Consider the following 24,166-nt stretch of genomic DNA (forward strand, 5'->3'; position numbering starts at 1 on the left):
AGTCAGAGGATCAAAGAGTTCGATATAAATAAGGAACAAAGTAAATTGTGAATGAGACTACGCACTGAGAAATACCACGTAGCACTTTTGCCTGCACAAACCTGACAGATTATTTATACAGCATCCATCAACTAGAATGAACAATTACTATAATACTATCATTTTGGTTGACGTTAATTCCCTAGTGCATACGTCACTGAATATATTGTGCATATTATTTTAAATATCTTACATGCATACAAAAGAAACTGCTTTTCACACATCGTCTATGAGGACAGAATTATATGTTTTTCTAAGCAAATTCTGACATCTGTGCATTATCGTAGCTCGTTCGTGTTAAAAGAAATGTGGCTACCAAGTGGAGAATTAGTATACACAATAAAACTCGCATGTTTGCTGTAGTCTGTCAAATGCCTTCCTTCAAAGTTACTTAAAATAACCAGTTAAATAAATTTCTCTTTGACACCTCATTAGAATTAGTTATTAATAGAGAAGAATGCTGACTGCATAGTTTTAGTTTCAAAACAAAAAAGGCAGTTTAGTACCTTCACATAGATTTACAAAATTGACTACCAAAGCACTTTCTCATGATTGTTGTCTCTGCTGCCATCTTGTCGTTTGTCTTGTTATGAATGTCCACTGATATTCATGTCTGTTGCACAATACGCGTGATATTTTAGACGGTATATGCTGTTATATTCCATTTCTAGGCTGCCTTTTAAAAACATGGAGCCAACGACTGCAGATGTAAAAATATCCTGTTAATCATTAAAAAGGTAACTTTTGTACACCCACAAGCACCCCCATGGCTAAAAATCATAAATAAAATCCATAAAAATGCAAGCTATGCCATGTATAATGATTGACATCAATAAAAAAACAGAACAGTAGTTTGTAGCAGGGCGGTTGAGTAGGTAATGTCTGCTGTTCTTTTGTGGGATTCCCGTGTTTTTAAGACTATAAAAATCAGAGAATAGGCTTTGAAACAGCATTTGAACTTAACATGAAGTGGCCAGTAACATTATCTAACATTAGTTATCTAAAATATGTAGTTCGCAGCTTTGTCCAGATGGGGCTGCAGAGTTCACGCTTCAACGTGCCTCAGTGTCGCTTCCTCTATTCGGCTGAGCTGGCAGTTAAGTTACCTTTAAGCTCGTTTTATTTCACCCCACAGAAAAACACCAGCGGCGCAATCAAACTAGCGTCGGGGAGCAGCTTAATGTTTGTGTTCAGACACTCGGAATCCAGAGAAAGTAACGTTGCAACAATCAATGTTCCCAGTTAACGCCAAGTCGGTTCGACATGGACGAGCTGGACACCGCAGCGATCCTTCCCGACGTTGCGTCAACCGACGAGGAAAACAACGGCTCGTGCGGCCACAAAGAGGAGGCCGATGTTCCGTTACCGACAACCCGCTTCGTACGACCGCCGTGGAGATGCTGGCGGCCGGTTTCTGTGGAGCCAGTGTTGTTCCTCTCCATGTTTTCTCTGGCCCTGCAGGCGCCTCTAGCCACACAGTATCTGTGGGACCGCATCAGCGAGGACCTGGGCTACAACGGCTCCAAGAGGTCGGAGTGCAGCAACGGTTCCGTGCCTCCCGACCCGCTTCAAATGGTTACTCATCTAAAATAAAATACTCTCATGTCTCAGCCATTGAAGTGCCTTGCTCTAAGGCACCTTCATACTTGTCTGCTGTTAGCGCTCATTTATCCGAACTACTGAACAGCAAAGCGACCAAACAGGCCAGCCATGAAATCTCCTCTGATAACCACAGCTGGTTGTCAGGTGCGCTAATTAGATGCCAGGTGTGGATCATGAACAATCATTAAAAAAGGCTACAAGATGTCACTTTGCTATATTATAAGCCACATATACATGCAACACAAAGGCATACGATACACAGACAAAAAAAAAAAAGACATAAATCATTATTGCACAATGGAAGCAAGGCCACAATAAACGACATCAATGCAGCGAAGTTACATTTAGAGGCTTTTTTTATTTTCAAAGCAAAATGTGACGATTAAGTGTAAAGAATCATCAGTGCCTAAAATGCAAGTGCAGACATTTCACACAAAATAAATAAACTGCTCTTTTTTTGAGCACTTACAAAAAGAGGAACAGCAGTCACAAGTTAAAACGATGCACATGCACAATTTGAACAGGTTCACTGACTTTTTAAATGAGAACTAGTAGTAGAGGTTTGAGAGATTAGAATGGTTCAGTCATGCTCAGCAGAGCATTGACGGTTTGTTGTACACATCTAGTTTGAGACATTCTACAGAGGATCCAAGGTTGTTATGGGTAGGCTAGGGGACACAACAGAAACAACTTGAGTATCTCAAACTCCTGTTGGCTGGTAAATGTGGTCGACCGGGTTACAATCATTGTTTTGTTTTTTTACAGGAGGTGCAAACCATGACAGCCCACTGGAGCCTGTACATCAGTCTTGGGGGCTTTTCTGTAGGCCTGTTGGTGGTGCCTCTCCTGGGCTCATGGAGTGACCTCGTAGGTCGCAGACCTGTCCTTATCATCCCCAACCTCGGCCTGGCCCTCCAAGCGCTGGTTTACCTCGTGGTGATGTACCTGAAGCTGCCTGTGGTCTACTTTCTAGTGGGCAGGCTGCTCAGCGGCCTTTCGGGGGATTTCAACGCCATCCTGGCGGCCTGTTTTGCATATGTGGCTGACACCAGCGACAGAAGGTCCCGCACCTTCAGGGTGGCCATCTTGGAGGCTTGTCTGGGCCTTTCAGGGATGCTAGCCAGCATCATCGGAGGACAGTGGCGGCGGGCACAAGGGTGAGGAATGTTAGTTCCATTTAGCCAGTGCACTTTGCTCAAAATCAAAACCTTTGCTATCTGAATTGGTAATCATTACCATTATGTTGTTATGCCTCTATCTAGGTACATCAATCCATTCTGGCTGGTCGTGGCCACTAACTTGGCTTCGGCTCTGTACGCTTACCTGTTTGTCTGTGAGTCCGTCCTGCCAGACCCAAGTGCCAAGCTCCTCACCTCTCGCCACCATAAAGCGGTCTGGCACCTCTTCTCAACAGGAGGCAGTACCAGTGAGGCGGGTGGAAGGTTTCACAGATGCAAGCTGTGGCTTTACATACTGTGTTTCTTCGTAGTGATGACTGTACACATGGGCTGCAAGGATTTGTATGTGTTGTATGTGCTGAGCTCACCGCTGTGCTGGGGGCCGGCCCTCATTGGCTATGGATCAGCAGCTCAGAACCTGGACTACCTCAGCAGTCTGCTGGGGCTGAAGATCATGCAGCGCTGCCTGGAGGACTCCTGGGTGGCTGTCGCGGGTCTGGCCTCCAATATCATCGGGCTGGTGGTCATCTCTGTAGCTGACACCACCCAGCTCATGTTCACAGGTGAGGTAGTGACCTCCAGATGGTTGGATGGACAAAAGGTTTTCTATCCAGAAGCAAAAGTGAACGGCAAATGAGATGACTTCAAGGTCTTATTAAGCACAGAAATCAGTCCTTATCTCAGCATATTTAAGCATATTCAGCCTTTATAAGGAATGATAACATATAAAATGATATTACACTGAAATGCAATATGCCCTTTTCACATTCATTATCCTTCTTCAGCCACAGGTGAAAATAATCTCACATTATCAGCTATCATGAGTCCAGCTCAGCAAGTGAAAGACTGAAACCAGTCGATAGCATTCTCAGATTTCACAGATTGTAAAGTAGCTGCACAATAATGTATGGGTCATTTTATGACAGAATAAAAACATACAACAAGAATACATGTATACAAATGCAGAAACATGATTTAAAATATTAGCAGTGGTCACTAATGTGGTGTCACAATGTACAGTGTATCTTTTTAGCTGCTACTAAATTGAGATTTGCTTGTCACCAGGTTATGGTCTGTGTTTCCTCTTCATGGCTGTGACGCCTGTGCTCCGGTCAAAGCTGTCTAAGTTGGTGGGCCCATCAGAACAAGGTCAGTCACTGAACACTGAGTATTATATTGCTACGGTGCGGTGTAAGTCCCTTTTTCACGAGGGACTGCTTGCGCCCTGCAGCTTGTATACATCTCTGTGTGTTTGAACTTTCTCCCAGGTGTCCTGTTTGCCTGTGTGGCCTGTGTGCAGAGCTTATGTTATCTGGTGGGCAGTGGCCTCTTCAACTCCCTCTACCCGGCCACACTGTACTTCATGAAGGGCTTCCCTTTCCTTCTTGCTGCCATCATCCTCTTCATCCCTGCTGGAATAATTGGGTGGGTGTTGCTCTGGCCTCATTGGAATAATGTAACTTTTAGTTATTTTCTTATTTGTCAATTCTAATTACCAAAAGAAAGACAATCCGCACCTTTTTTGAAGATGAGCAGAATAAATGATTCACCATTTTTAATGTTTGTCTTTAAAGGACCCTGCAATGTTTAGACCAGAGGAGGGACCACAGAGACTCCACGACATGCTGACCTGACGAGAGGAACCAGTCAGAGAGTTAGAGTTCATCCTGGTGTCAGTCTAAGACGCCAGCAGCTCTGACACAGAGACATCCGTCTGTGGTGAGGGGAGAGACTTTTGATCTTAACACAGTGATCGGGTGCTTGACTTTTTGTTAACTAGCTCAGCGATTGGGATTCTTCCGAGTCACATCAACGTGATCAAGAACAGAGGATGGAGAATCAAGCTCCTGACTGACATGACTGTGAAACCTCCTCTGTCTTGATGATTCGATAGTTTGCTGGGCCTAAAAACAAAACACAGTCTTTCATCATGACATTCATGCAAATGAAGTAATGAACAAGGTTCGATTTATGCTTTCATTTTGTGATTTGATACATTTCAATACAGTGCCAAAGAGTGTGCCTTACATTTCCATTTTGAATGTATTAGTTGCTGTAGCTCAAATAACACACTACATGTTCCAAAACATATAAAGCATGGGTGCAACATAGTGTGTTCACAGAGGGTCAAAAAGGGAGGTGATAGATATGACCTAGTTTTGATTTGAGAAATGCTTTAGATCGATAAATTGAGATCACATAGATTGAGTGACGGTTAAGTTATGGTACTGCTAATTCGAGTAAAAGATCTGAGTACAATTTCCACTACTGTCTGTTCGGTATCCTAAATCTATTAGTGGATGTTCTCTCTAGAACCCTCAAACAGTGAAGTGAGTACCTGAGATTCATGTTATGTCATAGCATGTCCAAACCCAGCTCTCGGTAATCCACATCAGAGAGAGAAACTGTAGCGGCAGCCCGGGAATAATGAGTTCCACCGTGACCCTCCTCCCTCCACCACAAACAACACGGGATAGTCCCAGAGCTCAGGCCCACTGCCAGCATGCACACAGGGGTCAGGTCCTAGATGCACAATGAGGGAACATGAGCTGCCAAATCAGCTTTAAGATGCACAAAGGGAGGTTTAGAGGTTAAATGAAGTATTAACTCCGCTACTGTGAATTGATCGTGACGATTATTTTTTTTCTCAGCCATTCTTCAGACGAATTGTGTGACAAAATTGACTCACAAAACTGTCTATTCTTTGTGGTAATCAGTTGTGCAATATTTATGAATTGCAATCATTTAATTAATTGGAATAGAACTGGATCATGTTGGATAGCTTGTGGTAAAGATGATGGTTCAATTTGTTTCATTTTACATGTCACGTGTGATTAAGTGAAGTTCATAGAAAGGATTTCACTGTTCATTTATTTTACAGCACCTTTTATTTTCCACCATGTTTCAAATAAAATGATCAAATAATGTTTGTTTTACACTGAGAGCATTAAAAAACATGACAAAAAAAAAATCCTGTCCTACTTTTTTGAAAAAAAAAGCTTATTTAATAAATGCAATGAGGTGAACTTCAAATGCAAACAACATTAAGGCAAGATCAGACAAAAGCCCTGCAAAACAGCAGTTTCATTCAGGCTACAGGAGTATCATTCTACAACACAACATGTGTCCAACACATCTTGATGACTACATGACCGTATGAATTGCAAAGCGCGCAAATAATTACTTATCAGACTTAACACTGTGGCAAATGAAACCTCCAGTCAACAGTATGAAATGATAGTTTTATGTTTTACAGTATGTTGTAACGGCAGTCTCCAAGACACTCTACAAGACGGAATCATTTTCAAGGAGTCAACCGTTTTTGACTACTGTAGTTCATGTATGTCAATTCAACATTGATAATACAGTCGGAAGGAAACGTTTAATACTACATGCGCATATTTGTTGCCTGTACACTCCTTAAATCCGTATTTGGTTACATGTTGGGTGCAGTTTTACAGCTTGTAGCTCGTTTATATCTGTATGTCATGCCTCTAGCTTAGATAATGCCCACCGTGGATACTCCCTTCATGTTCTATTCAATGCATCACAACCAAAGCATAAAAACATTTATGTCAGCAAAGTCAGAGACCTGCTTTGGTCTTATGAATGTACAGTATACGAGTTGAACAAAAGATGGTTGCATATAACGTTTGTGATTAGTGGATGTTTAAGACATTGCTATTGGTGATTTTGCTGGGGTGCCAATAACGGCTGATCTATCACAGTTATTTTCCTGAGAGACAGAAGGCGTATATTCTGTTCCTGATTACACATTAACAGCAGTATGAGGGTACTAGGATTATAGGCTTACAGTTTATTATGTACAATCAGAAAATCCCCTTTTGATTTGTATTTATTGTCATATATTAGGTCTATTTATGTTAGGTCTTTGTGTGAGCATGTAAGCTTAACATCAAATTGACTTCACATGCATTTGAGCAGAGCAGGGGAAGCTGCTGGCCCGTTCACCGTGGGCCATGTGGCGTTTGGCTTTGTTTAAATTTAGATATCAAACTGTTTCTGTCAGTTTATTTCTTTTTTCTGCTCTTTGGAGGCGTCTATGCCGTCGGTTTGGTCTTGGTGTTCTTTCAGGAAGCGTAGGATCTTCTCGATCGTGGCCTCCTGATATTCATGGGACCATCTGTGTCAAGAAAAAGGCACAACGGGCATTTGATGATGTGCGTCATGAGCGAATCAGTTCTCCAATGGATATTTTAAAGATCTGCTAAACATGAATCGCAAACAGTAAAAAGTGAACCCTTGTATTCACAAATTATTCATCAAAGAAATAAAAGGCTAACTAAATAAGCTGTTAAACCTGTTGATTAATTTAAATGTACTGTATGTTTTTTTCTCAGTAAAGCTTTGGTATATTTGTGTATACTGTTACTCACTTGATACCGTTGAAGTTCAGGATTGCTCTCATGTCCTCCGGCAGCGACATGGGATCGGGCCACATAAATTGATCTGTGACAGGAACTATGTTCTTCTTACCGGCCAAGGCTGTGACTATCTCCTGCAAGGTCAACGAGGATTCCTTAGAGTCTATGAAACACTCAAATGTCCAGACATGTAAAACATCATCTTACCCCCTTGTTTGAACTACAATATGTAATTTCAACTGATAGCTCAGTGAGGGAATATGAATGGAGTACGACTAATACAATTCCACAACTTTCTGTTGTATCAATAGAAATGTAGAATATCTTGATAGGGGCTAAGTTTTAAGCAAAATAAATCGATACAATGTGACCTAACATTTCAACACGGAGTCCCTCACATGCAGAGAATGGAAAACGTCCGACCTTATGCACCCAATCCTTCATGGCAGTGTCACCCATGCACTTGTCGAGCGCGTTGGCGGACAGGACCAGGATGAAGTTACGTGCCCGCTGTACGCTCTGGATCAGTTTGTCCTCGAATTTACCGGACTCCAGCTTCTCCACATCTATGAAGACACTGTACCCTCGAACCTGCAGGTGCACCTTCAGAAGACTTGGGACGAAAAGGGAAATGAGAAAGATGTAGTTTCAGTACACATGCATTCTGACCTCGTCCATTTAACTCTTTATGATTTTTTTTCCACTAGTCCCGTTTCAGTTCTGACCTGGCCAGCTGGGAGCCGGTGGTCCGACGATAGCTGATGAAGACGTCGGGCCCTGCAGGCAGGGCATCTGTGTGGCACGGTTTTAAGGGCCTGCGGTTGGCAGAGAGTATCCTGGCTCTGTGGACGCCGTTGTCTATGTGGCAGTCGTGTTGGAGCTGCAGATCGGTCAGGCTCTGGACAATGTTGCGATCCACGCCTGACTGGACCAGGCCATAGGTGTACTGACGGAAACGAGGGTCCACCATAACTAACCAGTCAGCCATATTGTTTGGGTCACATGTGGAGTAGTTGGCATACGTCTTCAACACACGCAAGTCTCTCAAAAACCTGCAGGATTAGGCAGAACAGAGTTATTTGTTAGACTGGTGTTATGCGTTGCTCATGTGTTGAAAGGTTTGCACCGCTTGCCTCTTGCGAGTGAGGCTTGCAGTCATGCCAAGATCAGCGCTCAGTTCCTGGTCTGTGATGTTCAGCAGGAGGTCTCCATCCACCTGGAGCTCCTATACAGCAAGATAGTTAGACATGTCAGACACTGTATATTAGCTGGACCTTTATGCCTGTTATTTTTTCTATTTGTTGAGTAATAAACTGTGAAACATACCTGGAAACGGTCACAGTAGGCACTGAAGCCGACCTGCTGCAGCCAGGTCAGCACTTCACAGGTTTTCCAGTTGGGCACACATGGCAGGATATGTTTCGGCACTTCCTCCCCCATCATGCTCAGTGCCCGCTTGGCGAGGGCACAGGCTGTGCCATTACTGGAGTACATGACAATTCTTTTGAGGCTCTGCACCGCTCCGATCTCTTGAAATATCTGGAAAGGAGCACAATTTAAAACTCAGTCACAACAAAGCTGCCAGACAGTGTCACCTGAACTTTTGAGCTTCATAGAAAGTGGACAGTGTACCTTAGTGTTGCGCTGACGAGACTTGATGCTGGTCTCAACACAAAGGTAAAAGGCTGCAATGCACTTTCCCTCCACTCTCGTGCCATCCAGTAATGGCAAAAGATGCTGCAGATCAGCTGCTGTCTTACCCTGCATGCAGTCTGCACTGTCCAACAAACTGCGGGCAAACTCATCCGGATCCAAAGAAGCAATGAATGGCTCCACCAGCTCCAAGGTTCCAGATTTCACCACCTCTTTCTCAATTTCTCGGTTTGCAGCTAGCACTGTCACAGCCAGACACGCGTAGAAGCGAATGAGTTCATCCTCTTTGGAAAAGGCCAGCGGGAAAAGCCATTCGGCTGCCTGTTTCTCGATCATCAATCGCTGGCAGCGGTGGCCTCCGTACATGGCACAGTTTGCTAGTGCCACAGCACAGTGGCGCAGCACGGTGGGATCCGTACCTCGGCACCAGAAGAGGAGGGCATCCAGGGCACCGTTAGAGATGAGGTGGACGGACGTCTCCTCGCTGTGTTTGAACATGTGCTCCAGGATCCCCGAGACGCTGCGAGCCAGCTGCGCATCTTCCTGATGTCGCGTCAGGTTGAGGACGACACCCAGACCCATTCGTGCTATATAATCTCTGACAACAGAAGTTTGTCAAGATGATGACAAAACGTGACTCGTGAAGTCAGATGGCTAAACTGACTGCAAGTGTCAGTGAACAGCAAACAGATACTCCTGAACAAATGAGGCACAAATATGTGAGTGCTGGTAACACCAAGTTATCAATCAACTGGGGCTGAAATGATTAGACAATTAATGAATTGGACGATCAACCGAACATTTTTGACTTGAATTGATTCATACTTTAAGTCACTCATCAAGCAAAAAATACTGAACAGTCTTCGGTACCAGCTTCTCAAATGTGAATATGATACTTTTCTCTGTTTCATAACACTGTCAATTTAATATAGTTTAGTCTTGGACTGCTGGTCAAACAAAAAAAGTACCTGTGACTTGTTTTCAAACAAGTTATAGACTGATCAGAATATTATGCCCTAAAACAACATCGATATAAAAGGAGTGGACCCAAAAAGAATACTGCCTTTAAAGCCAATAAAAACAGCCTTTCTATATCCTAAGTTATAAGCTTAAGTTATTACTGTATGTTGATTAATTGTTTTTGTATATTTTTCATAACAAACACACAATCTTAACAGAAACAACAAATTCAAATCATCAAAAAACTGTTGTTTTAGACTGTATCATACTGTTAAAAGTGTTCACGTTATTTGGTCCTACCTGTTCTCTGAGATCAGTATCTGCTCCAACAGTTTTGCAGACTCATAGGTGATCTCCACAGCAGGTGTCTGCTGAAGCTGCAGCAGCAGCTCTAGGCCTCCATCCAGCCGGATCCTGTTGCAGATCTCCTCCGCCACTTGACGGCCCGCAGCGGGCAAAGCCCAGGCCTCCTCCACCAGCTGGAAGAGCTCTGCGATGGCCCTGCGGGTCTCATCCGAATCAGAGGTTTCATGAGACGACTTCAGCCGCCTGATGGCGGAGCGCAGGGCGGGGATGGAGGTGGCCAGAACCGCCTGGACGTCGGCATTGATGCCTGGAGAGACCGCTTTGGGTTCGGAGCCGGAGCCGGAGCCGGATCCAGATCCGCTCCTTCCTCTCTGCAGCCGGCTGACATATTCCGGGACCGTCAGTCGTTCCGAGCTGAACATGATGGAGAAACGTCGGTAGAGTCTCCACAGGAAGAGCGTCAGAGACAAGAGCATCAACCGGCAGAAACGCGTCACTCCCCGTTAATGCTGAAATGTGTTCGTTTACAAAGGCCTCAGTGATCTCCAGCCTGCTGCCTAGAGACGCATTAATCAAGGCCTCAGTGATCTCCAGCCTGCTGCATAGAGACGCATTAATCAAGGCCTCAGTTGTGAATCAAAAGTGACAGCTTTCACCAAATTGCATCACCCCTCCCTCTCTCTCTTCTTGATGTCATCCGTGGCAGTAAGCCCATAAAGACTCGTAAGCGGATCTTGAGCAGGTCACAGTATGTCTGCGCATAGTCAACCGCTGCTGCTTTGTCTCTTCTGTCCCACCGGCCAATAGATGACTTCATGCATTCACACTGTCTGTTTGCAGAAGTGTCCTTAAAGAGGTGAAACCTCCGCACACGGGACCTGGAACTGAGAGAGTATAGAGCAGATCCTGCTGGTTTTCCGGAGAAGAAACGGACTATTGTTGTCTGTAACAAAGAGGACCTGCTTTGTTTTTTTTATACCATTTTTTCTCCCACCTTATCTGACGCACTCCAGCGGCTCGTCTCGCTGCAGAAATACAAAACAAGATACCTCTCTCCAGTAGCAGCCCCCAAACCTATCGCATCCTTCGGTCAGCATCCGCAGGCTGTCTGTGTCTTCACGGGTCCGGATACTGCGGTGATGAACAGGAACTAACACCCCTCCTCCTCCTCCTCATCCTCCCCCCCCTCCTCCTCAGCCCTGCATCACAGCCGGTCGGAGCGTGCTCTGTAAGCCCATGGATGTCTGTAAACACTGCAGGCCCTCTGCTGGACGAAGAGGAGAACAACTTCTGAGCCACACTATAATTGTTTCTGGTAGCTCTACTCTACATTAGCCTTTGTAATTGTTTTATTAAGAGGAATTAAATACATGTCATTCAGAGACAGGAGAGAAAATGCTCATAAGATAGTATCTTATGAGCATTTTATCTTAAAGATACAGATACAGTATTTCAGTACCACAAATCAAATTTAAAAAATCAAATGTGTCTGCATCAAGACATCTAGGCAAACATCACACATGTTGTGAATGTGAAATGTAGAAGATCCTATTGTATTGGTGTTAATGGAGAAATAGAGGGCATTGTGAAAATGTCAGTGGATCCAGATTGTATTTGATTTATCTTTTTAGTTGTAATGACTCATGCAATAATGGATACAAATAATGAATATTGCAGCTTTGACAGATTACTTGTGATTGTGATTTTTAAGGTGATCTGTCCACAAGGTCCATCAGTGTTCTTATGAAAAAAAGTCATTGTGATAAATAAAACTGCTTAAACTTTACACACACACAAGTGCACGTATACACATGAAGATAAAGGTGTCTACTTTGTCACACTTTTCTTCTGCAGATTTAAAAATCTTCTTCACCAGCTCGTAACCGTGTTAAACTGTTTTATGGGACGACACAGCAGGCCAGTACTTTGCTCCTCTCTGTCTTCACTGAGGCCTCACAATGGCACCAGGTGACAAGATATGTTCAGGTCTAGTCTGGTCCTGAAAGCGATCAGGCCTAATAGATAAGACAGCACACGGTTGTTGCATTTGTGCTGCAACTAACGATTATTTTATGGATGATTGTTTTCTCGATTAAGCGTTTGGTTGTTGGTCTATAAAATCACTGCTCTGTGATAAATGACCCAAATCAACCCGGTCAGAGGTCAACAGGCTTAAATTTTTGTTTCCTATCGACCTCTTTCTCCCTGTGTGTCTCTGTTTATTTGCTCCAGTAGAAGGAGTTTTGCAAATAAGGTTAAAGTAAACAAGGAAGCGGGGTGACTGACACATGTTTCCAATGATTGCGAGCATACGACCCGTCATTACTTTTTCATTCTGTCCTCTCACACAGCAGAGGCAACATGAGGCTGTGGGCCGTCCTGCTGCTCGCTCTGCTCGCTCAAACCTTTGCTGTAGAAGGTAAGTACAACATTAAAAATCACTTTTAAAGTTCAGAGAAGTATTTGTCGCGAGCAAATAGAGGAGTGTTGCTGGTTGTTGTTCATCCTTTAATTACCAGTTTTCAGTAAGACTTGATAATGAGTCTACTCTGTGTGTCAAATGTACTGTGTCCTGCTTACTACATAAAGCAATTAACATTTAGCAAAAAAATGATTCATTTTATTTTAAATGTATTTAACCAATCAGAGGGATCAACTTTGGGTGCCCTATCTACACAAGTAGACAATGGTTTCCGTCAGGACTGCTGCCAACAATTATATTAATAATAACTTAATCTGATTTTAACAGTTAATCAATTCATTGTTTAGTTTATAAAATGCCAGCAAATAGTTAAAAAATACTGCATCACAAATGGCCAGAACCCAAAGTGATGTCTTCAAATGGCTTGTTGTGTCTCACCAGCAGTCCACAAATCTACATTTATTCAAATTTAAAACGATCAAATTGTGAAAAGCAGCAATTATCACATTTATTGCCTTTTTTATTTATTAATGACTTACAAAATGAAGCCAGTATCAAAATAGTAGAATCTGTTAATCAATTAAGTATTTTTTTCAGCACTAATTACAATTATGAATACAAACGGGGTACAATAAGCAGGCATTACTATACAAAGACAGTTATAAAGAATTGTTATTAATGATAAAGAACCACATATCCCATGAGCCTTTGCCATGGGCATACTGTCAAAGCATACATTTAACTTTTGTTCAAAGGAGTAAATTCATGTGGTCAGAGGTGCAAAGAATACACAAATAAAACAACAGAGCCAATCAAGTTCTCTTTCTCTCTTGTCATTTCATCTTCAGAGTCCTGTATGGGACGCTGTGAGAATGGCTTTAACTCTCAGAAGAAGTGCCAGTGTGACTCGATGTGCAAGTATTACAAGAGCTGCTGCTCTGACTTTGAGGTCACCTGCGGCATGACGAGTAAGAAACCTCTCTGCTCATAATAACGTTGCCAAACAGTCAAAATGGTGCAGGGAAAGATGGTCGCTGATATCACTTTTCTCCCTCAGCTCGCGGAGACACGTTTGTGTTTGCAGAGGACGATGATGGTGAGCTGTTTGAAGATACCCCTCCACCGCCTAGACGTTCAGCACACGACCAGACTTTCATTGTTATCAGTGATCAGCTGAAGCCAACACAGCAGCCCATCTCAGACTTTGGTCGCACACCACAGCAACATCCAGAAACAGCACTGGAAATGAACAAACCCCCTCACCTGATAGAAACCATACTTCAGAAAACCCCTGTTACACAGAAAACATCCATTTCACAGCCAGTCGAACCTCCACAGATGGTCCCCAGCACAACTAGACCTTCTGCGACTGATGCAGCAGCTGAGACGACCACTGTTCCCGTCACAACAGCCGCCACCACTGAAGCCCCCGACCCGGACGCTGTGGTCTGCAGTGGGAGGCCTTTTCACTCCTTCATGCGACAAAAAAATGGCTCCATATTTGCCTTCAGAGGTGAGTGATCCCCTCATATTCAAATGTGGTAATCTGACATTTGATCAAAGAGCCAAACGTGAAGTATACAATCTTTGTGTCATGGTGGAACATGCCTATGAACCTCTGTGGTTTTTTTTCTAGGAGAGTACTTTTTTGAAATGGACCAGTCGTCAGTGCTCCCTGGTTATCCAAAGCTCATAAAGGACGTGTGGGGCATCAGCGGGCCAATTGATGCTGCCTTCACCCGCGTCAACTGTCACGGGAAGACTTATATCTTCAAGGTGGGAACACGGGAAATTGTTTTGTTTTCATAAATGTTAGAAATATTCACGCGAGACTGGTGTAAAAATCATCAATCATTGGACATTTATTCTTTGCAAAGAAGGAGACAGGGTTGATTCACATACAGAATGTACATCAAGACCGCTCGAAGATCTGTCTCCGAGTCTCTGGTATTTATACTAAGTAAACAACATGCAGTGGGCTGGCACAGGGTAACACACACACACATTTTGCGTTTCACACAGGCGTCTACGTATCTGGACACTTTAACAATTTGTTCTAGTACAAAGGTCACTTTCTCGTAAGTCATGGTCGCAAATCAGCCCTGCGTAAGTATTGACGCTTTCTACAAGATTATTATCATTCTTATTCAGGACAAACAGCTGAAGTGTTCTTTCGGCAATCAACTGCTTCTTAATAGACTAAACATTTGCTGAGACACCTAGTGTCAGTGAAAGTTCACACAAGGACACAGGCCTTAAACACTACAGAGGACATGAGCTTCTGTTAAATGTATAACATTCCTTAATCATTTAAACGCATACTAATTAGTCGTTTCGATTTTTCCAAACAATAAATCATGTGTGTCACACCCCTGTAGTAATAACAAGTTAATGTTGAAACAAACCTTCAATAGGGAAACAAGTACTGGAGGTTTGATGACGGCGTGCTGGATGATGACTATCCTCGAGATATCAGCGTGGGCTTTGACAAAATTCCCGATCATGTGGATGCAGCGTTTGCTCTTCCTGCTCCTGGTCACAATGGAAAAGAGAAGGTCTATTTTTTCAAAGGTACAGCCAGACATTACACATAATATCCAGACGGTTGTACAGAATACTTTGGTGAACATGTTATAATGTACTTATCCTATACCTAACATAAAGTTACTTATTGTTGCTTTCTACAGGGGATCAGTATCACATGTACGAGTTTTTGCACCAGCCATCCCATGAGGAGTGTATCACCATGTCGGAGAGGTCTCCGTCCACGCTGTTCAGGCGCCACACTGACCTATACTACAACAACTATGAACGTGTTCTCAGCGAGCTCTTCTCTGGCTGTGAGTTGTGGCATCATAGATTATTTGTACCTGTTTGAGGGTGGTGGCAGGTGTTGTACAGCTTAATGTTTTTCTAACATTCTTCAGTGCCCCAGCATCACGACAAACACCACTTCATTGACAAGGACTGGAAGGGCCTCAAGTCTCCTGTGGATGCCGTCATGGCCGGCAGAATGTACGTCCCTCCCTCGAGGTCCACAGGACGCCGCAACGACGACCGTCCTGACCAGCAGGGGGGTCAACAGCAGGGCCAGCAGTACCAGCAGTACGGACAGCAGTGGGACCAGCAGTATGGACAGCAGTGGGGTCGAAGGAGGCAAAGCCGCTCACCCTTCTGGGGGTCCACGGCTGAGCGGGGGATGAACATGGGCCAGGACTTTGCAGAAAGGGGGATGGAAATGGGTCTGAGGTTGGCAGAGAGGAGGATGGAGATAGAAGAGAGCCTCGGACGAGACTGGGACAGACGGTGGGATCAAGACCGGGACCAGGACAGACGGAGAGATGGTTACCGTCAGAACAACAGAGGCAACTATGACTCCAGAGACGGCAGGTCGTTCTGGGAGTCCATCCAGGGGAGTCTGCCCATACAGAGCGTCTACTTCTTTAGAGGAGGTAACACAGCAGTGTCATTTAGGTTGATAATAGTCATACAAAACAATTTAACAAAATAAATGCTCCCTTAATATGAATTGCTTTATTTAGGTTCAATGGTGAGGTGGTCACGGGTACCCATTTAACCCCAGGAACAGGACTGATGAAAGAAGACCTTTGTGAAATGAGATACAGATGTCAAGAGCAGCTGGAGGGGCAGACAGGAACTCATTTTAGCTAATTTTATCAAACTTTCCCCAGCTAGCCACAGAAGGCTTATTATACCTACTTTCACATGCTGTGTAATAGTCCACATGACAAAGAAACAGACGCCTAAAATCACTGCAGTTCTTCTGTATTTATGGCTGTCACCTTTAAGTGATATAGTGTACTGTTATCAAGTTTATGATTCACCAAAGAATCATAAACCACAGTGTTTTAAAGCATGCTGACACCGATGACAGGTCCAATGTGAAGTTGTTTTACTGACCGAGAGTGAGATCTTTTTCACACAACCTGACCATGAGCTGCTCCAGAGATATGAAATGAATGTTGTTTGTTGTTTCTGTGTTTTCCAGATAAATACTACAGAGTGGACCTCAGGACCAAGAGAGTTGACTTGGCCACGCCTCCATATCCCCGATCCATCGCCAAGTACTGGCTCGGCTGTCCAGACACCACTGGGGCAGAAAAGTAGTTTGATATATCTTATATATATCTTAGGTATTTTCATATGATAATTTGGACTAAGTTGTTGTATAACAGATCATTCATTGTACCCGAAACAGGCAGTGCTGGCTGTTGAAAACCTGACACACTTGCTCTGTGTAACCCATAAACAACTGCTCATCAACTTTGGCAAATATTCACCAATCAAAGTCCACACACAGCTGCTCTCCACACAGTAGTTGGCCTCAACATGGCCAAAGTTCAACTGGTCGATAAAGCTCATCTCGTCTCAACATCAGCTGACCTACTAAATTAAACACAACTATAATGACAATAAGCTCATTTGAGTAAGCCGAGAAGAGATTGCAAATTGAATTTAAAGGCTACATTTTGATATACGTATATATATATATATATACTTCAAAATGTTTATTTTCTCCTTCTTAATCATAAGCATATATACAGTGAAAAACAAAATATAGCACAGGGCTTACAAGAGTTCATCCATCAAAGGGTCATAAACATTTGGCACATGGTTTTACAGATATATGTAATAAAAATGAAAACAATCCCTATATTGCAACAGCGAGTGTTTTACTCAACAGCAGCATCATGTGACAGACGGGACTTTGACTGTAGGTTGTAGATGTAAAAAGATTCTTACAATTCCAGTTTAAGTAGCAGAGAGCAAAGTATAATACTACTGTAATACATACAGATGTTTACACGATGTACTGTGTTACTGAGTGAGTCCCTTTTGATTGCATATTCACAACCTGTTACGGTCTGTCTTACATGTATTTGCATCCATGATAAATGAAAACAACAGTCATCAAGAACACAGTTCATGATCTTTTAAGACTACTCTGATATATCCGCTGTTTACTCTTATCTTCCTCGTACAACATGGATGTTTTATTGTGTGTTTATCCGTCATCTGAGTCAAGAAACAGACACTCGCCCAGATATTACAGTACTTGTATGTATACAGTTACAATACAACATGGAGAAATCAAAAACACTTATCACACAATTGTCCCTAATAATCGTGTTCATATACAATTTAAGACACCGAATGCAACCAGTGGCATTGTTAGGAAAAGTTACCAAAATACCTCACCAGATATTCTGTTGCTTCTGTTTCATTCATATTTCAATCTAAAATATAAATGTCATGTGTTTTGGGTTTTTTTAAACACAAATGCTGCATGAATATCAATATGCAGCTGTACCTGTACATTGTGTAACAGATAACTTAATAATTCAAGAGTTTCCTTTGTGCCTGTAACTTTAAAACTGCAGAGTAATAAATATGCAGTTGCGTTTGACTCAGACCTGCTGACGTGTTCTTTCTCAGAGGTTATGAGAGTTTAATGATGACATTTTCATAGCAGGGTTCATCATTCTCACCGACCACTGCACGTTCATTGGCGATGATCTCAGTGAGACTCACAGCGTCTCCTGCTGGTCCCACAGTCAGGTAGGTGCCCTCAGTGTTTCCTGTACTAGGGCCACAACTCTCAGCCCTCAGATCTGACCCTGAGACAGATGAAACCACCTCTGGCACGCTTGTCAACAAGGACGACAGAGGCCTTTTTGGAGTGCCGCTCTCTGATGATGGAGTGTCATTAGCACCAGCTGTGTCAGCGGAGTTGAGAGCAGCATGCTTTCTCCTGATTGGCTTACATATGCCCACCTCCCCTCCAGGTGGGCCTCCCTCCTCCCACACGCTTGCCCGAGTTCCGAGCTTCCTCCTTGGTGGTTTGGTGATCCCTTCAACTCCTTTGGGCTTGGCCTTGCCAGACTCCTGCTCCCTTTGTCTCTGGAGGCTTCCGAGTCGCCGCAGCATGGCTTGAACTGGGCCTTCAGAGCTTGTCTCCGTCTTTGACGCGGGCTTACCTGCCCTATCCACCGTCACATACACCGTGGTGACCTTATTTAAGACCCCCACCTGAGCATCAGATGTCGGCAGCTGGCTAAATTTATGAGCAACTGTGTTGGACATAGTTCGCCTTCGTCCTGATGCCCCAGGGACATGCAGGGTGGCCTTGAAAGGGGTTCTGCCTACTTCCTGGTCCCCTGCCTCACAGCTGGAATCCTGATTGTCTGTCGCCTGCACATCGACTTCATCTTCCCCCTCCTCGCTCTCATCTCCATCTTCCTCCCCAGTTCTAGCTGCACTCCCCTGACTTTGGAGGGCAGACAGCATCAGAACCCCCCAAGGTAACTTGGGTTTGTTGCGTGGGTGTCCAGGGAGAGCTCCGGGGTCCTGAGCCGAGCCACGCCTCTCCTTGGGGCTGAAGCGGGTTCCCTCTGCAAAAGAGACAGAAGGCCGCTTGGACTTGGCGATGCTGGAGGTGCGAGGGATGTTGAAGGGCGAGGTGATGTCCTCACAGCTAAAGCCGCATGGGTCTAAGAACATGTTACACTTCGAGCTCATCTCGTGGAACTCGCCGCCCGCAAGCGCCATGATGTCTGCCAAAGAGACGGAGACAGAAAAGTCCAGAGACATTAGAAGACATGGACGGGGAAGTTTGAAGTGGCAGTTCTGCTTATCTCTGAAAGAGGGCAATGCAAGTCTGGTTCATCCCTAATCCTACCTTCTCTTGGAGGGACACAGTAGAGCGCCTCTTCCTCCTCCTCATCACTGTCGAAGGACGACCCCTCAGTCACCCAGCCAGAGGAAGGAGGCTCAATGAAGCTGTGGTTGAACGTCAGCTCTGGGTCATGGTGAGACACTGTGTGTGTGTGTGTGTGACATGAAAAATAGATGAAATATAAAAGATGCTAGTCAATTCCATACAAGGCTTATTCTCTATTAAAACTTTTTCTTATTTTGCACTAATTTTGTGTATTCAGGTTAATGTAAATGTCTCTCCATGTTGTGAAACATGTTTTTGTGCTTTAGCTCCATTGTCCTTCATTAACACTGAAGAAATTTCTCCTTCAAATATTTTACCAATCTGAACAAAGATGGATGATACATTTCTTATCATTCCTCCAGAAAGTAAAAGTTGAATAGCACTCAAATATATCTTAGTACGTGTAAATAAAGCTGAAAGAAAAACCATGTTGTCATGTTGTCCTTGCATATATATGCAACTTTTGTCATTGAAGAGTTTGTACACAATCCATGAATTACAATGTATCATTATATTATGCAGCATTCTCCGAGAAATATTGTGCTGCAGGACTGACCGGTGACACGAGGGAGGCCAGAGGACCAATCAGAGATGCAGGGCAGGGCAGCACCGATGTTAGCCAGGACGCTGTAAACGTGATATTTCATCCGAACTGACAAGCCTCCATCGGCCACAGCCGCCCTGGAAGACAGAAGGTTCATATTGTACGAATTTCACACTTTTGCACAGTGCCTCAGTTGAATTTGTGTTGATTGTAAAGTTGAATGTCAGTAAATTAAATCCATGGTACTGAATGTCTTTCCACCATTCAAAATGTCATGATAATATCACAATTGCCATGTTATGGAAGAATTATTAAGTTCATACTTCCAGATTCTGAGTGTTGTTACATAAATAAGTCTCTGTTCTATTCTGAAGTTGCAGCGGGAAAAGCTTTCTGCTAGTCGTGGCTCAAAATCCAAGCGACATATAGAAGTTGGTAATGTTTGGCATTCTACGAAATGCTTATACAGTTTGGTTAGTGGGCCTAATACTGGTAGATGGAAGTGAGAGACAGACCTGTCTTTGCCATCAACAGGACCTCCTCCACAACACAAACAGCAGCAGAGCACAGCAAGGAGCAACAGGAGCAAAGGAACGAGCACACCTGCTAGTACAGCAGCTCTGGCACCTGATATAGGCACACACACACACACACACACACACACACACACACACACACACACACACACACCCACACACAAACACATCAAGAAACATTTGATGCCCTGAATAGCATACACAGATACTATTGGATGGATGGATGGATGGACGTACTGTTGGGACAGACACCAGTGACTGGGTCGCAGCTGTCCCCCTCACTACAGTCACAGGCGGAGGAACAGTTGAGGCCAAACTGCAGGGCGGGGCAGCTGCTGTTACAGCTGGGGAAAAAAACAGTCACGCAATTACATCACGACAGCAAAGGAAATATCCTGTGTATGAACACTGAATCTATTTTAGTGTACAGTGAAAATATACTGCGTGAATAACATTGTGAAAAAATGAAAGGGACCAGAATGTTTTGCACGTTTGAACCTGCTACACAACTGTATCATACATGCTTCCAACCCTAAGAATAAAGGCCTTTTTTTCAATCTGCTGACACTGCACTTCACACTCACCTCTCTCCCTGAAAGCCTGGCTGACAGACACATCTTCCTGTCACGTGATGGCAGTCACCATGAAAACAAGGGCCACACAGGGAGCTGCAGGCGTCTCCAAACGTCCTGTTAGAGCAGGCCACCTCACACCTGGCGACAGGGAGCCATGACCAAGTACACAAAGAATAAGTTCACAATGAATTACAATCCTAAACCTTAATACCACGTGTCTAAAAAACAACTGATTTACCCTCTTTTGTTGATATTGCCCTACACATATAAGCACTTATGGACATTGCAGGCAGAATACAATTATCTTCATCACACACACTCATTTTACAGTCCATATTAAGTACACACTGTAACGCTGGCTACTTTAGAAATGTGAAGACGCAAGCAAAGACAGGATCAAGGAGCAGTTTCCCGCAGACTTAATCACCAAAGACTACAAATATCATACCATTGTTTTTGAATGTAGAACACATTAACTATGAACTGCATTAATATTATGTTACGGACAATTTTTTTCAATGGAACACTGTACACTTTGAAAAACCAACAAATGATCCGTTACCCTTCCCCGTGACTTCACTACAACGCGATCAAAGGGGCTCATGTATGCCTAAAAGACGCATGCACACCTGGATCCAGTCCATCCTGGGTTACACCTCCAACATTTCCCAGTTTTGGGGTCACAGGGCTCGTTATTCCTGCAGCGCGGACACTTCTCCTGGCAGCCGTCCCCATAAGAACCAGACGGGCACGGGCGGTCGCATCGTGTGCCGTTCCAGCCGGATTCACAGGCATCACAGGAGCCATCGGTGTCAGAGCAGAGCTGGTTGTCTTTACAGAAACCACAGCTGAGGACAGGAGACAAAAAAACAGAGAATAACACACAGGTATTTAAACAAACAAATGTAGCTACTGACACCCACCTCATTTTACAACCACTGCCGTACTTCCCAGCTTCACAGGGCTCGTTGCATACGACCCCCTGGTACCCCGGGTGGCAAAGGCACTGCCCGTTGGCCGGGTCACAGCTGCTGTGTGTGAGGTCACATTCACATCGCCGGTCACAGCTGGGTCCCCACCAGCTTGCCTCGCACTCACACATACCGGTACGCTGGTTACACTGCGACAGGTAGCAGTTACAAGTGACGGGACATTTGAGCCCCCAGTGGCCCCTGTGGCACTGACACCGGCCCGTTAGCTGGTCGCAGCCGGGGCCCGCAGCGCCCCCGCTGATGCACTGACACGGCTTGGAGCAGGTTGACGTCCACCAGCCCTGGTCGCAGGTGCAGTTTCCGTGGACTGGGTGGCAGTGGCCGTGGCGGGTGCACTTGCAGGCGTACTGGCACAGTGGACCCCAGCGATTGGAGTTGCAGGTGCATTCACCAGTGACGGGGTCACAGCGGCCGTGTGGGTAACACTGACACACCTGGCGACAGTCTGGAGCCCAGAACTCGGTAGGACAGCCTGGGAACAAACAAACAAACACAGAGAATACTTATTAAAAATAAAACGCTAATGTTGTACAAAACAACCAATTTATAGTGGTGGAATGTAACTAAGTACATTTACTCGAGCACTGTACTTCAGTATAATTCTGAGGTACTTGGGTTTAAAGTGAGTTTTTCCATTTATGATAGTACTTCTACTCCATTTCAATTTTGAAAGAAATATTGTACTTTTTACTCTTAATGATAAGACATATACTTTCACTGAACTTTTGCTTGTAAAGGAGTATTAATACATAGTGCATATGCATTGTATGTTGTGTTGGTAATTTTACTAAAGTTAAATATCTGAATACTTCTTCTAACACAGGTTATTAAAACTTTCAATTCAGGAGAAACATTTACTGGTTTATTATGTAATTTCACAAAGAAATGCATTATTAGTATCAACTTAAGTGACCGTTAATGGTCATTTTTACACAATAAAACAGAAATATTTAGTGCATTGTAAATCAAACAGACAAAACAGACATGTCAGTGATGCTAAATATCGCCTGTTGTTTAATGTAACTCACGTGATTTACAGTGAGCTCCGTAGAAACCAGGTGGGCAGCGACACACTCCAGGATACACACAGATCTCACCCTTCAGGCAGGCCTGCTCACTTTCACACACAGCTACACACACACACACACACACACACACACACACACACACGCACACACACACACACACACACACACAAACACCAGTGAATGAAACAACAGGAAAAGCAAAACAAATATGGAGGCAGTGAAAGCATAATGCTTCTGTCCATTAGAGTAATTAAACTCACGTATGGTGCACTCTTTTCCATCTTGACGCCATCCAGTGCAACAGACCAAGGTTGAAGGGTTCCTAAATACACAGAAAATAATCAAATTAGCCTGACAAATCTCAAAATAGCTGAAGAAATAACTTAAAAGGAGAAGAAGACAAAAAAAATGATTATCTGTATTCAGACTGAGGAGCTGTCCAGCACAGTCCTAAACTCCGTAGAGCTCTTTGAGAAAGCCCTTGGCTAAAAGGAGCTACAGTTTGTCCCCAGAAGAGAATTAACATTTTGATTTGTTTTATCAGGTGTGTTAAAATCAAGTAAAACGGTGTGAGTGAAGGTAAAGTTGTACCTGATATTGTGGCAGACGTTCCTCCCAGTAGGATCCAGTGTTTGTGAGGAGGACAGCGAGCAGCAGAGCAGAGCACTCAGAGCTCTGAGGAGAAACTTCATCTCCACACAAAGTCCGAAACCAAAACCCAACGACCAAATATCTTTCTGTCTCACGTCTTTGTGTCCAGTCTGTTCCCGACTTCGTTCTCTCCTCTCAACTTGTTCTCCTTCCAGTCAGAGGGAGCACAATGAGAGGGAGTATCTCTCTTTCTGTCTACCATCCACCCTTCCCTCCTGCTTTCTCTCCAGTGTGTCATCTTGTGGCTCCACTGCAGCCAGAGAGGTCGAAGCCGCCGGGTTTCCTCTTCACATTTCCTGGGGAAGTCAGAGCCACATCCTTCTATTCAACCAGACACAGAGCTTTTTAAAGATGGGCGAACACTAACACACAAAACTCGCCGCACACACTGGTGGGACTCGCACAAACGCAAACACACACCCCTGATGTTCACCTTTTCCCCACAATCTATTGTTGACATTCTTCCAGGACATGATGAACGCCTTCGCCCTCCTTATAAGTCTTGAAAGTCAGTACAAAGATGGTCACGTGATCACTTTGAGCTCCTGCTTTC

At 44.0% G+C, this 24,166-nt stretch overlaps 4 protein-coding genes across 6 annotated transcripts; 2 read left to right on the forward strand and 2 right to left on the reverse strand.

Moving 5' to 3' along the window:
• The first annotated feature begins 1,107 nt into the window (after positions 1 to 1,107).
• slc46a1 (solute carrier family 46 member 1) lies at positions 1,108 to 5,783 on the forward strand. The gene is made up of 6 exons (XM_076100581.1): positions 1,108 to 1,614; positions 2,407 to 2,798; positions 2,904 to 3,382; positions 3,885 to 3,968; positions 4,088 to 4,244; positions 4,394 to 5,783. Exons 1-6 carry the CDS (start codon positions 1,303 to 1,305, stop codon positions 4,446 to 4,448), a joined length of 1,479 nt encoding a protein of 492 aa, XP_075956696.1. The 5' UTR covers positions 1,108 to 1,302; the 3' UTR covers positions 4,449 to 5,783.
• sarm1 (sterile alpha and TIR motif containing 1) lies at positions 5,672 to 11,252 on the reverse strand. 2 transcript variants are annotated; one of them, XM_076100578.1, is made up of 8 exons: positions 10,118 to 11,249; positions 8,837 to 9,455; positions 8,531 to 8,743; positions 8,338 to 8,429; positions 7,930 to 8,256; positions 7,628 to 7,817; positions 7,217 to 7,338; positions 5,672 to 6,963 (listed from the first exon to the last, which is right to left on the reverse strand). In XM_076100578.1, exons 1-8 carry the CDS (start codon positions 10,597 to 10,599, stop codon positions 6,846 to 6,848), a joined length of 2,163 nt encoding a protein of 720 aa, XP_075956693.1. In that variant the 5' UTR covers positions 10,600 to 11,249; the 3' UTR covers positions 5,672 to 6,845. The 2 variants fall into 2 exon arrangements, with proteins under 2 accessions (XP_075956693.1, XP_075956694.1); XM_076100579.1 differs by lacking the exon at positions 5,672 to 6,963 and having other exon boundaries at positions 7,603 to 7,817; positions 10,118 to 11,252.
• On the forward strand, positions 10,889 to 18,035 carry vtna (vitronectin a). The gene is made up of 9 exons (XM_076100580.1): positions 10,889 to 11,438; positions 12,475 to 12,542; positions 13,394 to 13,513; positions 13,603 to 14,058; positions 14,182 to 14,321; positions 14,960 to 15,116; positions 15,233 to 15,385; positions 15,473 to 15,997; positions 16,555 to 18,035. Exons 2-9 carry the CDS (start codon positions 12,485 to 12,487, stop codon positions 16,671 to 16,673), a joined length of 1,728 nt encoding a protein of 575 aa, XP_075956695.1. The 5' UTR covers positions 10,889 to 11,438; positions 12,475 to 12,484; the 3' UTR covers positions 16,674 to 18,035.
• Positions 16,045 to 23,942, reverse strand: scarf1 (scavenger receptor class F, member 1). Of its 2 annotated transcripts, XM_076100577.1 has the most exons (11): positions 23,554 to 23,942; positions 23,223 to 23,284; positions 22,963 to 23,064; positions 21,866 to 22,406; positions 21,572 to 21,790; positions 20,952 to 21,080; positions 20,605 to 20,711; positions 20,347 to 20,458; positions 19,844 to 19,968; positions 19,246 to 19,383; positions 16,045 to 19,120 (listed from the first exon to the last, which is right to left on the reverse strand). In XM_076100577.1, exons 1-11 carry the CDS (start codon positions 23,652 to 23,654, stop codon positions 18,006 to 18,008), a joined length of 2,751 nt encoding a protein of 916 aa, XP_075956692.1. In that variant the 5' UTR covers positions 23,655 to 23,942; the 3' UTR covers positions 16,045 to 18,005. The 2 variants fall into 2 exon arrangements, with proteins under 2 accessions (XP_075956692.1, XP_075956691.1); XM_076100576.1 differs by having other exon boundaries at positions 21,572 to 22,406.
• Positions 23,943 to 24,166: the final 224 nt, after the last annotated feature.

This window comes from Anarhichas minor, unplaced genomic scaffold (assembly GCF_050575085.1).
Source record: "Anarhichas minor isolate MPS153535 unplaced genomic scaffold, ASM5057508v1 ptg000026l, whole genome shotgun sequence".
NCBI classification, from domain to species: domain Eukaryota; kingdom Metazoa; phylum Chordata; class Actinopteri; order Perciformes; family Anarhichadidae; genus Anarhichas; species Anarhichas minor.

What these genes read in the sequence shown, in the direction of transcription:
- slc46a1 (XM_076100581.1), top strand. Translation starts at nt 1,303, where the DNA reads ATGGACGAGCTGGACACCGCAGCGATCCTTCCCGACGTTGCGTCAACC. An exon ending in CAGTGGCGGCGGGCACAAGG is followed by an intron (nt 2,799 to 2,903) that starts GTGAGGAATGTT and finishes GCCTCTATCTAG; the next exon opens with GTACATCAATCCATTCTGGC. An exon ending in GGTGGGCCCATCAGAACAAG is followed by an intron (nt 3,969 to 4,087) that starts GTCAGTCACTGA and finishes ACTTTCTCCCAG; the next exon opens with GTGTCCTGTTTGCCTGTGTG.
- vtna (XM_076100580.1), top strand. Translation starts at nt 12,485, where the DNA reads ATGAGGCTGTGGGCCGTCCTGCTGCTCGCTCTGCTCGCTCAAACCTTT. An exon ending in TCAAACCTTTGCTGTAGAAG is followed by an intron (nt 12,543 to 13,393) that starts GTAAGTACAACA and finishes TTTCATCTTCAG; the next exon opens with AGTCCTGTATGGGACGCTGT. An exon ending in CTCCATATTTGCCTTCAGAG is followed by an intron (nt 14,059 to 14,181) that starts GTGAGTGATCCC and finishes TTTTTTTTCTAG; the next exon opens with GAGAGTACTTTTTTGAAATG.
- scarf1 (XM_076100576.1), bottom strand. Translation starts at nt 23,654, where the DNA reads ATGAAGTTTCTCCTCAGAGCTCTGAGTGCTCTGCTCTGCTGCTCGCTG. An exon ending in CGGAGCTCACTGTAAATCAC is followed by an intron (nt 22,407 to 22,962) that starts GTGAGTTACATT and finishes GTTTGTTCCCAG; the next exon opens with GCTGTCCTACCGAGTTCTGG. An exon ending in CTGTGTCCCTCCAAGAGAAG is followed by an intron (nt 19,121 to 19,245) that starts GTAGGATTAGGG and finishes TCTCTTTGGCAG; the next exon opens with ACATCATGGCGCTTGCGGGC.
- sarm1 (XM_076100578.1), bottom strand. Translation starts at nt 10,599, where the DNA reads ATGCTCTTGTCTCTGACGCTCTTCCTGTGGAGACTCTACCGACGTTTC. An exon ending in GCAAGCCTCACTCGCAAGAG is followed by an intron (nt 8,257 to 8,337) that starts GCAAGCGGTGCA and finishes CTAATCCTGCAG; the next exon opens with GTTTTTGAGAGACTTGCGTG. An exon ending in ACCGGCTCCCAGCTGGCCAG is followed by an intron (nt 7,818 to 7,929) that starts GTCAGAACTGAA and finishes TTTCGTCCCAAG; the next exon opens with TCTTCTGAAGGTGCACCTGC.